This window comes from Gekko japonicus, unplaced genomic scaffold (assembly GCF_001447785.1).
Source record: "Gekko japonicus isolate JY-2015 unplaced genomic scaffold, Gekko_japonicus_V1.1 scaffold1172, whole genome shotgun sequence".
Classification (NCBI taxonomy): Eukaryota; Metazoa; Chordata; class Lepidosauria; order Squamata; family Gekkonidae; genus Gekko; species Gekko japonicus.
This window is the reverse complement of record NW_015173158.1, coordinates 394981-408738: the sequence shown is the minus strand read 5'-3', so window position 1 is coordinate 408738 and position 13758 is coordinate 394981. Positions and strand designations below refer to the sequence as shown.

The window sequence follows — 13758 nt, the reverse complement described above, 5'->3', positions numbered from 1 at the left end:
GGCCTCTCGACGCGCATGCATGGGGTGGGGAAAACTTTGCTTTGCATGTTTATTTTTCTGTGTATTATATCAACGTTTAGGAACTAGGACTCTGAATGTTTGTCTATAATAAAGATAAGTCCTATTTTAAGAAGAGACTAGTGAATTCCAAGCTTGCATTTCTGCCTTTGGTAAGGGGCAACACTCAGGAGGCACACACGAACTGAGGGGGGGGGGAAGTGTGGGTGACAGGGTTAAACACACACCCACACATCCAAAAAATCTCACAACACTGGGTCCACAGGTTTTTGAAGCCTTTTTAAAGTCCATTTCAAGGACATTGGAGGGCATATATTTATTAGCATTTTATATCGCTTTTATATTGAAGACTTTGCAGAGTACTAACTTGCAGCTCTAGCAGTTTGGTCTTGTGGGGTGCTTAGTCTAATATAAGATTTAGGTTCACTTTCTAAAAATTCGTCCTAGGAGTAAGCCCATGTGGCTTCAAAAGTTACCGTCAAGTGGAAGAGGGTGGAATTGAACCCAGTTCCGCAGTTTAGAGTCCGTCACTCTTAACCACTACAACCACTACAGTTTGCCCTCCATCCATGCCCACTGGCTGCATCCAGCCACAAGCTTCCCTCTGGCTGACACAGTGATGCGGTGCTGAGCGAGAAGTGTGAGATTTTCACACAAGTGTCATTCCTTTGGACAGTGCTACCCACATTGGTCCTGCTACACCACTGCCCCCAATATATAGGGGGTAGTGGCTACACCCTGGTCACCTGACTGGATTAGTGGCAATCTGTAGCATAGGTGCTACCCTCACAAAGCTGTCAGATGTCAAGCAGGCCAAACCAGCACACATGAAAGCAAGAGTGAGCCCTCATGTCAATCAGCAGAATAGACCCATAGGAACAAGGGAGAACGTGTGTGGACTGGAACCCTCAACCTGGATTAATGGGGAAATCCACATAAGAGGTCTAACAGGCAGAGAGAACTGCGACACAGCACTATTAGAATTCGGTCACATACTTCACTTAGGACTGCGCTGTAAAACTAACACAGGAATGCAGATTTGTAATATTATCTAATTTCCACCAATTACTTTCTTTTGGGTTTAACAAAATACGGACAATTGAGGCAAGACTTGGAAGGTCACAGGCAAGGAAGAGTGAGCTGAAGAAGCAGGAAGAAGGAGAATAGGGGGAAGAGATGGCTGGAGGGGAGCATGAAGAATGGTAATTGGGGGGGACGATACGAAAACGAAATGTACGGCTCGTGTCTCCTGCTACTTTCCAGGTTGCTTTCTAGCAAACGCTCAAGCCTGCATTTAGTTTTACAAAACCTGAAAGAGCGTAATGAGGCTTTGGATATTTAAGGATTGCAGTACTTAAAGACTACCTTCAAAGTCTGGACTATGTGACACTAAGGTTTTATCACATAATGTATTTTTCCATACTGAACTTTACATTTTATTACTAGGCAAAGCAATTACTTATCAAAACAAGCAAGAAATAAAGCTATTAGGCTGAGCAACTGAGATTTCTCAGCTATAATAGCCTTAGATTTCCCAGGTCCGGATCGATTTCCTTTTTTCCCCCAAAGGCCAACTCTTCCTTTTCTTAGCTATAAAACTGGTTGGTTGCATAAGCGGTGGAAGAAACCTGTCTGAAGACTGTTAATCTTGCTGTATGTTTAACAACTTCTGCCTTAAAAAGTGTACACTTTCCTCTGAGCAGAGTCCAACACCTTCCACACAGGTTTTAGTCACAAGACTGGAAAAAAGGGTATTCAAAGACAGGGATTCCAAGCTCTCAGCGAGTATCCTGAAAGCAGAGAAATGGGTTGCTTTAGAATGGAATGCGATAATTGGGGCCAAGGCAAAGTTTAACTGGGTTGTTAATCTGTGCTCCACTTTTCATTTTGGCTGAAATTCAAAACACACCTAGGGCGGATTAATGTTTAATTTGTGCCAGCGGAGGGCTGCTCAAACCTGTGCACCAAAATGCAAACTCCACATGCAATCTGAAGAACCACCAGCTCTTTTTTTTTTTTTTTTAAGCCAAAGCAAGGCAGTGAACAAACCTGGAGTGCAGAGAAGTGATACAGGGGAGACAGAGGGATTTTTTAAGAAGACTTTTTTGAGTGGAGAACATATGAAGCCAACATATTCTGGATTCTATTGTTAGGCCAGTATCATACACTGTAGCATCAGCTCCCCCCCCCCCCCCCCCCCCGGGCAAACTTGGGAGCCATTCAGTGGCCAGAGTAAGGTTCCTACCAATGACAGAACTAGTGAAGGCATGCACAAGGGGATATCTAACTGTGCACCCATAAAAGGAGCACTTACCTTCATATAATTTGTTTGCACTGATTTATTGAATGTATTGTTCCTTTTGTATTACTTATTTTTGACATATGCAGCTGCACACGTTAGAAGTTGTGCTGTTTGAAAAACTAATAAAAATCATTTACTTTTTTTTTTAAAGTGCAATCCTATGCAAGTCTGCTCAGAGGTAAGCCTGATTTTATTCAATGGAGCTTTCTCACAGGGAAGTGTTCATAAGATGTCAGTCCAAGTGTCCACTTCACACAGCTAGGCCTACAAATGTCATGGTGGCACCTAGCATTTCTGGCAATGGTTTCTTCCGGGGAGGGCCAGTGGCTCAGTGGAAGAGCCACCGCTTGACATGCAGAAGGCCCCAAGTTCAATCCTTGACATCTCCCATTAAAAGGACCAGGCAGTGGGTGATGTGAAAGACCGCTGCCTGAGACCCTGGAGAGCCACTGCCAGTCTGAGAAGACAATACTGACTTTGATGGACCAAAGGTCTGATTCAGAATAAGGCAGATTCATGTGTTCTCGTAGTACCTCTTGACCAACTGCAGAAGTACAAAGCCTATTTTTCATTTCACATCAGGATACATTGTGTAGCGTGAAGTTCTTGTCATTGCGTGTTACCGTTCAGCATTGCGAGACCATTTCTTGAACAGCTGCTTTCTCTACTGGTTCCAATATTCAATTAAATGGAGCTTTTTAAAGCAACAATGAAGTTACAAGAAACTGGGGAAAAGTTAGGTTTAAAGCTTAGCTTTCTGCCATCTTAACGACAACCAGGTCACCCAGTATTGCTTTATACACTAGAAGGCTTTTGTCCGATCTTTAATAAAATTACAAGACACTGTTTAGGATTAGGCTTTGTGGCAGAAATAATCAGAAAATGTGTCTTTAAAATACAACGCTGGGGGCCCGGGGGGGGGGAACCAAGTAGGTCTCCTAAACTTTCGGGCTAGCTCCTAAAGGTGAAGGAAATTTGTCAGGGCCTGACCTATAACTCCTGCCACCCACTCCTTCACTAGTTCTGTGTTCCCCTCCCTTCCTTCACCTGGCACACCTGAAACCCTGCTCCCTTGCAACAGATTAGAATCAGGGAACAAACAAGCCAAGTGGGAACTGTTTCTGCTTCCCCCCCCCTGCCTTCACAACACATTTGACAGACATATTAATCAGCTCTTCAGATGTTTGTCTCAGTCTTGCTCCTCCCCCAATCGTCAAGTGGGCCATCCATCTTTTTGTTTTTACTATATGTACATTTACGCATGCCTCACTCTGTTTAGTTGTTTTAAGAAAGCTACAGAATTACCCCAGGGATGGGCAAGAGGCAGCACAAACAGCACCCGGTTACAGGCACCTTGTACAGCAAACAGACAGAGCCCATTTCTCTTAAACTCAGTCCTGCCCGGGAAACGGTATGTTTGTATAAAGTGCAGTGAGCAAGCTCCCACATCAGCCTGGCCAATGGCATCCACCCATCTACCCAGGAGAAAAAGGAGAGCGAGGGCAGGAGGGGGGAGAAAAACAAGCACGTGCATACAAAGAAATCAAAGAGCACGGGTCTCACAGGGCAGACTGGGACTCAGAGATGTGTGCCCCACATCTGAAAAGGCTGAAGACTGCTCCGTAACACTGTCTGCAGCTATCAGCAAAACACTAAGGAACAGAGAAGAAAGGGATCCTATTAAAAGGAATTGTGGGGTTTCTAAGATCAGATTCTAGGCTAGCAAGATAGGAAAAGTAGGGATCTGGAAAAGGGTTCTAAGGCCCCGGTCACACGGCAAAGTTGCCGCGGGAGAGGCACGGGAGTCCCGCGGATTTTCCGGGCACGATCTCACCCCAACATCTGGGAAGCGCAGTGCTCCCGTGGCAAACCCATGGCCCCCCGCCGAAGGTGCGGAGTTAAAAACTAGTACCTACAAGGTACTAGTTTCCTGCAACCGCGGGCCAAGGGCGGGCGTCTGATCGCGTTCCCGGTGGACTTACGTGGTATCCGCCGCCCGCCGCTGTTCATCTCCGCAGGTTGCGCAACAGTGCCCAACAGCACATGCGCACAAAGAGCGATTGCTAGTGCAATCGCGCGGCTTCTGTGCCGCGCTGCAGGATACCCGTCTGATCGGCATTTCCCCCGAACCACAGGACCTCGACAGGGACGTGTGCTCGGGCAGCCACGCGTTAGTTTCCTCCGGGGCAATTAGCCACGCCTCCCCCCCCCCCGCGATATGCGGCCTGTGTGACCGGGACCTAAGGTATGCAAATGAGAGACATGAAATGAGGCAAAACAGAGGAAGTGAATCACAAAAAGAGAGAAACCAACACTGTAGGAGCAGATACGACTATTTACAGAAAAGTTATGGCCCATGTAAGATACATATCGCTTATACTAATTGCACAAATGGTGCCTTTACTTTTAGGGTAAGTAAAGGCAAAGGTTCCCTTGCTCGAAAGCCAGTCGAATCCGACTCTAGGGTTGCGGTGCTCATCTCCATTTCAAAGCCGAAGAGCCAGCGCTGTCCGAAGAAATTTCCGTGGTCATGTGGCCAGCATGACTAAACACCAAGGCACACGGAACGCTATTACCTTCCCACTGAAGTGGTACCTATTTATCTACTTGCAATTTCTTGCTTTCGAACTGCTAGGTTGGCAGGAGGTGGAACTAGAGTCTCAAACTGCTGAAGGGCACACCTTCCACAGCCTGCAGCTCAGCATCTTAACCACTTGAGCCACCGCAGCTCCTTTTAGGGTACAGACCTCTTAATCTCACCCGGCACAACAGACCCACACTTGTGCATCCAACACCTTCACTTTCCATTTCGTGCAATGAGTCAACTGCGCTGTGGCTCAGAAAGGCTCAAGTCACAATAAAGCTGTTGACCTTTTACAGTACCAAGAGGTTCTTGGTTGTTTCTAAAGCAGCACTCACACAGCAATGCTTTAGGATATTCAGGTTCTGTCCAGTACACAGATTCTGATGCTCTAAACCAGGGGTTCCCCCCCAAAAATACCTTTTTTGAGGCTGTGGGCACAAGGTGGTGGTCACAATCACAAAAGGGCCACCATAGGAGTTGGAGCCAACCACAAAAGGGCTGCCACGAGAGAGTAGGAGTCACACACAAAGGAAGGCCAAGAGGATTTATCTTTTAAATTATAATGGGAAAGGAGAGAGAGAGAGAGAATAAAATCAACGCTGTAGTGGAAGCTGCCACTGAAATGACATTATTTTAATTTGCACGGCCAATCAGATTTCAATAGCCAATCAAAACTGCTGGGCAGAAACCCCTCTTGGCTCCACCGACCTACTAATGCACTTGGCAGGCACCAGGAAAGGTGTTGGAGGTCACCGTGGTGCCCACAGTCACAACATTGGGGATCCCTGCTCTAAAACGTTCCACCACTGACTGTCAGCGTAATCCTATGAACAGTTACCGGGGTGTAAGCCCCACTGAACACAGTGGGATTTACTTCACAGTAAAGCTGCGGTGGCTCAAGTGGTTAAGATGCTGAACTGCAGGCTGTGGAAGGGCAGTAGTTCAGCAGTTTGAGACCCGAGTGTGCCGCATGACGGAGTGAGCTCCCGTCTCTAGTTCCAGCTCCTGCCAACCTAGCAGTTCGAAAGCAAGAAATAGCAAGTAGATAAATAGAGACTACTTCGGTGGGAAGGTAACAGCGTTCCGTGCGCCTTGATGTTTAGTCATGCCGGCCACATGACCATGGAAACGTCTTCAGACAGCGCTGGCTCTTTGGCTTTGAAACGGAGATGAGCACCGCAACCCTAGAGTCGGACTCGACTGGCGTTCGAGCAAGGGAACCTTTACCTTTACTTTTTAAACATGCATTGAATTCTACTGTGAAGAATCATGACGCCAGTGAAAAGAAGAGTGCTTTCTCCTCCACAGGATGGAAATATGCCCCAAATAAGAAACTCCTTAGTAACTGAATAGCAATATTTCAGACTACATAATTTTTTACCCAGGTTGGTTGGTTTTCGGGGTTTTTTAATTTAAGCAAAAGAACTTGGAAAGTTACACAACTTCCAAAACAGGAAAAAGGATCATTTCACTTCTCCTCTTATGCTGTCTTCTGACATCTTTATATTTCGACATCAAGGAAGAAACTTAATATGCAGAGTTACTGCTAAGATTTACAATGGTAAAAGTCATTTTTTCACCCAAAACACAAGCCCATTTTAAATAGTTACAGGTAACGGGTACATTTTGGTTTCTGGAACTGTACTCTGAAAGGCTCGTTCCAAAACAAAGTAGCCCTGGGGGGAAAAGAAAATGATTGCACAACACCAAACTTCTTTCCTAGCCCTGAAGTTTGCACGCTATGGAACAAGAAGGGCCCTTTTAGGGAAACCATGACAGACAACTGCCACTTTTCATTTCAACCGAGAAGAGAAAGCATTGAAATATCCACAGCCTCTTAGTAGCACAAAGCAATAAACACATGCCATTATTCACCTCTGCCGTTTTATACATCTTCTCAGACCAGCAGGAACATGCATACAGTTTTTCTGAACTCACTGAGCATTTCCTTAACGCAGTCGACAGCACCAAAATTGTAATCAAACTGTTTCTAGGTGTGCCTTGAAAGTAGCAAAGAAAACAAGACAGTTCTTAACATGTTTGCTTTAGTAATATTCCATCATGTTTTATGAGTGATTGGGGGGACAAGATGTAAAGAGGAAAAAAATTAAATGTATTACCCTGAGGATAATGATTTTTTTCCCTCATCGCCACCTCAGTGAAAGAGGGCAAAAAATGTTGGTGTTTCAAACAGATGATGCCAAAGCCACTGTGTAACAGGTGCCACAAGCCAAGATTTAACTCTCACTGGTGTAAAACTAACTGCATGCTAGCTTGACATCCTGGTGCTGTGAGCTCTTCTGTTAGAAAGGCTACTACTGATTTGTTTTCTTACCTCCCCGGGATTTGAAACACACCTTCCTTTAGGTCACTTACACCTAAATCCTCAAACCTGAAACATGTACCTGCCTGCCAGGCTTGTGCAACAGCACAGGAGAGTCCGCCTAATGCCTCCTTTTGTGAGGTAGCACTGCAACCTAATACTAGGGATGTGTACTCAGAAATAAATCCAGTTATGTTCAGTGGAGCTTACCCTAGGTAAATGTGCAAAGGGCTGCGGCTCAAAGTTAGCACACCTTATCCTAAGCCACTGTGTGCTGACTCTGCTAAGCACACAGGCCCCCCACCCCCACCCCGGCACTCATGGTACTGAGTTTCTTTTTGTGCTCCTGGCAACCAGTGTTCCCTCTAAGCTGATTTAGTGTGAGCTAGCTCAGTTTTTTTAGCCTCCGGCTCACACAATTTTGTCTTCCCTCAGGAAGGACGACTCCAGAGCCAACTAATTTAGACAGTAGCCAAATGGTTCGCTCACAACTTTAATGCCAGTAGCTCACACAAAGTAGAATTTTTGCTCACAAAACTCCACATCTTAGAGGGAGCATTGCTGGCAACTGTTCCCTGGCTATCTGATCTAGTTATCATAAACACAGGGGTGTGAAAGCCAGAAGGGTGTGGTGGCTACAGTGTTGGACTAGGATCCTGGAGACCCAGGTTTGAATCCCCACTCTGCTCACTGGGTGACCTTGGGCCAGTCACAACCTCTCAGCCTGAACTACCTCACAGGGTTGTTGTAAGGACACATGGAGGAGGAGAGAACATTGAGGAGAAAGGCAAGGTATGAATAAAGTAAATAAACTGGAGACGACCAGCTGCAAAGGAAGACAGGGCTTCGGCACCTTTGTGGAAGACAGGTCTTTTCCAGCAGCTGGATCTTTTCTTGCCCTAGCATTATTTATTTACTTCATTTATACCCCATCTTTTATACCCCAAGGCAGCTCACATTGTTCTCCTCTCCTCCATTTTTATCCTCATAACCACCCTGTGAGGTAGGCTAGGCTGAGACTGTGACTGGCCCAGCAAGCTTCCATGGCAGCGTTGGGATTCAAACCGGAGTCTCCCAGATCTTCGTTCGGCACTCTGCAAACCACTACACCACAGTGGCTCTCACCCCACTTTACAACCGCTCCAGAAACTAGAGCCCTTGCCTCCTCTTTCATTATAAACACTTTACAAGAACCTGTGATTCTGTGATCCTCCTCCATGTGGTTGAGGCGGTGGCGTCCAAAATTGCAAGTCCTCTTCAAGGACAAGGGAGCCAGACAACACATCTGTACGGAGCACCCATCATAGACCACCGATCATAAAAAGGTCATCCAAAGCAGAACATCTGGGTGCACTGGCCAGCTGCTTGTTTTTCTTTCTTTTTTTGCAAGAGCCACGTAACATAAAATAGTGACATCTGTGTTCAACCACAACTAAAATCTGCAAAGCCACTTGAAGATTTCAGGCCAGTGCACTGCTGACAATTACATGTTTTGCCACAGGCAACTTTCTGAGAGCCACATGCCAATTAAACAGTTGGCTGTCCTCTATCCCAGACACAGCACTGACTTCCCACATTCACAGAAGGAGCAGGTTGTGATATTAACTTCTGCCCGTGCAGGACCCCATTGGCCCAGAAGCCTCGGTGAATTTCTTATTTACCTCTCTGCTTCCCATATAGCAAAAAAGTGGCGACTGTGCATTTTTTTAAGCAGGTGTCAGTTCCTTGCCTGTACTGCTTCACAAAATAATATATTACCAACTTTTACTTATGCAAAGCCAAGCCCTGAGAGACACCGATAGAGAACAGTGGGAGAGACACAATATGAAAGAAGAGTCAGGAGGTGCTAGGGGATTTTTGTGCCTTGACCTCAGTGCGTTTACGATGTACATCTGTGGTGCACCCAGAAGCATTTCCCAAGGCTGCAAGAATACCACTTCTTGTATTCATCGAGACCACAACAAAACTCCCTTCTTACCATGACATCAAACGTTCCTACAACAACAACAACAACAACAACAACACAATCTAGAGAAGCACAAAATGAGTGTTGCCTCAGATACCGGCCTGCATTTGATCAGGTTATAAAAGTCTATGGGAAAGAGCCAGAGTCTTGTTTGCGCTGGGATTGAAAGATATTTATTATTCAGGCCAAACCTGGTACAGCCTCACTCTAGGAACTGGAAAATAAAAAATCTACAAAAAGTGTGCATATGGACAGAAAGGAATAGCATGCAAGCATGTCCTCCTCTTGCCTTACATAGGAGGAGATTCTCTGAGAGGAGATACCTTTCAAAAGTTTTCAACTAGCTTTGAATGTTTATTTCCTCCAGGTCCACTTTGTCTTTGAGTGGCACTGGGCACTACGCATACAAATTCGATAATCAGATTTACACAAACAAGCAAGTTACTACTGAAAAGCAGCCCAAGGATTCCTTTTCAGAGGCATGGTAAATCAAAGCATATTGCTAGAAGTTCCCCAGAAACAAAGGACCTAGCAGTACACCTTATGTAACTATCAGATCCTGACATAAGAAAACCAATTCAGGAGGCCATCCATTTAATTTAGTTAGAAGACACATGCACCGTGGCACAGATTAGTTTCCTGACCCACTGTAACCAAGGCAAAAGGCATTTATTCAGCACTTCACATGTGACAATGTATACTTCCCTCCCACCTAAAGGAAGCAGCCCAGACAACCCAATTATTACAGCACCAGAACTCTCTCAAGTCTTACTTTAGCCAAGTTAGCCAAACTGGGAAACTTTTCATGCTCTCCAAACTTTTTATTCCTCCATGGAGCAAATGTTCCCCACAGCATTCACTCCAGCCTCTATTCCCAGGACCCTTCCCAAGAAAAAAGAAAGCAGGGCGCAAGGGCTTGAGGAAGTCACAGCCATTCTGTCATCCAGCATCAAACTGGTGTGGCAGATTATGACTCTTATGAAGGAGCAGCTCTCTGCTGTCCTGACCTGGATGGCCCAGGCTAGCCTGATCTTGTCAGGTGTTGAAAGCAAAGCAGGATCGGCCCTGGATGGGAAACCACCAAGGACAGCGAGGGCACCACATTGAGGCAGGCAACAGCAAATTACTTGCTTGTCTCCTGCCTTGAAAACCACTTGAAGGGTCACCATAAGTCAGTGGCCTGACCTGGAGCTTTACACACACACACACACACACACACATACACTACCCTCTTGAACTGTGTGTGGTTTAGGATTTGTATGGCATTGTGACTACCTTAACAAAACCTATCACTCCCCACCCATCATAGGTGCGGTAGCTTAACAGAACCAGTGAATGGTCTCTCTGCTTTCCCAGATAAGGTATTTTACATAACTGCATTTCGTGGTGTATTTCCTGCATTTCATGGCCCCTTGACAGGGCTGTTTCCGTGTGTGTGTGTGTGTTTTAAACACCTAGTGTGGCATAGGGTATTCCAGTAGGATCCGGCAGACCCAGATTTCAAACCCTTCACTCTTCTACGGGAGTGGTGACCAGTGTTCCCTCTAAACTGAGTTAGTCTGAGCCAGCTCACAGTTTTTTAGCCTCCGTCTCACACATTTTTTGTCCTAGCTCAGGAAGGAGGGCTCCAGAGCAAACTAATTTGTGCAGTAGCCATATTGCTCGCTCACAACTTTAATGCCAGTAGCTCACAAAGTAGATTTTTTGCTCACGAGACTCCACAGCTTAGAGGGAACATTGGTGGTGACCCTGGGCCTTTTGCTCTCCCTCAGCCTGATCTACTTGCAAGGTTATCCTGAGGGTAAAATAGAGGAGGGCAGAAAGATGTACCCTGCCCTAAACTCCTTGGAGTAACAAATGCACTCAATCAAACAAAGGCTGAGCACCCGCTCTTGGCCTCTGAAGAACGCGGTCAACATTTCCTTTCGTCTTTTAAGGGGCCACAAGACCCACGCCTGTTTTCACCCGCTCAGAGTCACTGCCGTGTTTTCGATCAACCTGAGGGCTTAGGCGAAAACAACACCCCGCGCAGCTGCCTAAGGCCACAGGCCTAGACGCTCACATCCAACTCCTCAAGCCGATCCACCCCCCCCCCGGCGCCGGTGAGTCAGCGCGCCTGACTACGTGACGTCACAGAAGACAGAACGGGGCCGCGAGCGCCGCTTCGATGTGCGTGACGGGCGAGAAGCATTGTGGGCGGAGCCTCCTACCCTCGCCCCTCCCCCCGAACCAAGTCCCGAAGAGAACGGGCGCGCGAGGAGGCGTGGCCTCCACCTCCCTCCCCGCTGGGGAAGGGGAGAGGGAGGGGCCGTGGCGGACCTGCATCCATCTCTCGCTTCAGGTGGGCGACTCGGGTCTCTCACCTGTGGCATCTCGACCTCCATGGTGCGGCTGGCGGGCGGCGCTCGTCTCCTTGCTCGATGGGGCGCCCTTGCTCGATGGCTTCTGCTACCGCTCCCTTCGCAGTTCCTGGCCCCTCTGCTCCTCCGGCGTGCTGCCCTGCCGGGAATCGACCGGCCGCCTACCCACTTCCGCCCCGCCTCTTCCCAGTCACTGGACTCCGAGGAGGAGGAAGAGGGCGGGGAGCAGGCCTCTTTTCTCCCCCTTCTGCTGCTGCTCCTTCTTCTCGAGGGAGGGTAGCTGTGCCGGGCACGCAGTTGCAACAACAAAACAGAACTCTCCGAGTTCGCAGACTTTTTTCTGCCTGGGCAAGCGCCCCCTCTCCCTCTAGCGTGTAACACGTTCAAGGCAGAACTCTTGGGCTCCCCGGTTTGCTAGGAGAAGGCAAACCTCATCGGGAGACTTGGTTGGAACACCCTCGAAACTAACTTTTTATTACTGTGAAGCCGCTTTCTAAGATTTTGTTTTATGTAGGGATCCCCCCCCCCCTTTCCCTTAGGCGATGCATGTACAGGATCGTCATGACCCAGAGATATGGTATTATTATGAGGGAAACAGAATTTCTCAGCCATTACAGGTGTTAACTCAGTTTCCTTAGTTTTGCTGAATGAATTATCACAAATTATGGTTGCCGTTTGAACAGGGCCTGTTTGGGGTGGTCACATTTGAATTTTACCTAATGACTGCGTTGCTGTTAATAACCTGAAAAGTACTGAGACTTATTAGTGATTTCAGCCCTCATACTTTATTTCAGCTCAGAACAAAGACAAGTTGCCCAGCTCGTAGGCTGGTTTATATGCACAACAACCCCGCACCCAAAACACACCCACACACTCGTGATTGGCTATTTATAGTGGTCGAGAGTTCCATAGGCTCTCGACTGGGAGCCTAGCCTGCTGATAGGTGCGGGATCCGCTTGTCCCATTGTTCCTCCAAACGAAGCTCGACGGCTTCGCCTGACCACGTGGTGCAATGGCCGCGCACGTGGTCTGGGATGAATACATTACATAACCTTTTTTGCTTTCTGAGCAAGTTTGAAGGGCCCCCCCCCACATATATGTTTGTGTGTGCGCGCATAAAAGCTTATGCCTTGAATAAAACTTTGTTGGTCTTAAAGGTGCCACTAGACTCAAACTTTGTTCTGCTGCTTCAGAGCAATATGGCTACCCGCCTGAATATATGTTGTGTGTGTATGTCTGCTTAGTATGGGCCTGCTACATACATCTGATTAAGTGGGTTCTGATTCGCACAAGAAGAGTAGTTTTTTATACCCTGCTTTTTTCCACGTTGAGTCTTGAAGCAGCTTACAGTCCTTTCCCCTTCCTCTGCTCGTAACTAACACCTTGTGAGGTAGATGAGGCTGAGAGAGTTCAGAACTTTGTGGCACAAACACCCCCAGCAGGCTTGATGTGGAGGAGTGGGGAATCAAACTCAATTCTCCAGATCAGAGCCCACCAGTTTTAGCCACTGCACCATGCTAGAATGAAATTTTTTTGGTCTTTAACTTGTCATAAGACTCCTGTTTAATTTTGCTGCAACAAACTAATAACAGCTACTTCAGTGGAATTACTAGAGGGCAGTTATTCTCGGTCACCTTGAAAAAAGATATGAGGGAAATCAAGCTGGAATGTAGACTTGTGCCCTGAATATGCGCAGCAGCTTTTATTTGCTTAGCTCAGTGTTCAAAAGAGTCATTGCATAACAAAAACTTAGATGCCCTTGGTAGGTAAGATTTAAGCAAAGGTTTCACTTTGCTTGGTCAGTTAAATCCAGATTCCATATGAACATGTTTATTATTGTGTTGTAATCCTGCAGCATTTTAACCATTTTGAGAGCTGGAAGTCATGAAAAGGCATTAAGGGTAACTCATATGAGTTAATTTCAATACAAGGTTCTCCCAAGAGCCTAACTCCATCCTGCATGGAAGGTGTCACCAGAAACCACACTAACAAGACATATCCTCTCAGTGGTTTAAACTGGGGTAACTAATATGAGTTAATTTCAATATGAAGACAAAGTTCCCCCAAAGCCTAACTTTGCAAATGATAATATGAATTAATTGGCCTATAGCAGGGGTGGCCAAACTTGCTTAACATAAGAGCCTCATAGAAGAAATATCAGAGGTCTGAGTCACAAGACATGAACAAATATTACACACATTTTTA

General features: G+C 46.6%; 1 protein-coding gene across 1 annotated transcript in view; it reads right to left on the bottom strand.

Annotated features, from left to right (window-relative positions):
• The window catches only part of NFE2L2 (nuclear factor, erythroid 2 like 2), a 33441-nt gene extending 21592 nt beyond the window's left edge, over nt 1-11849 (bottom strand). The window contains exon 1 of the mRNA XM_015422448.1: nt 11557-11849. Within this exon, the coding sequence (XP_015277934.1) occupies nt 11557-11577 (21 nt within the window). The 5' untranslated portion in view covers nt 11578-11849. The remainder of the gene's footprint in view (nt 1-11556) is intronic.
• Nucleotides 11850-13758: the final 1909 nt, after the last annotated feature.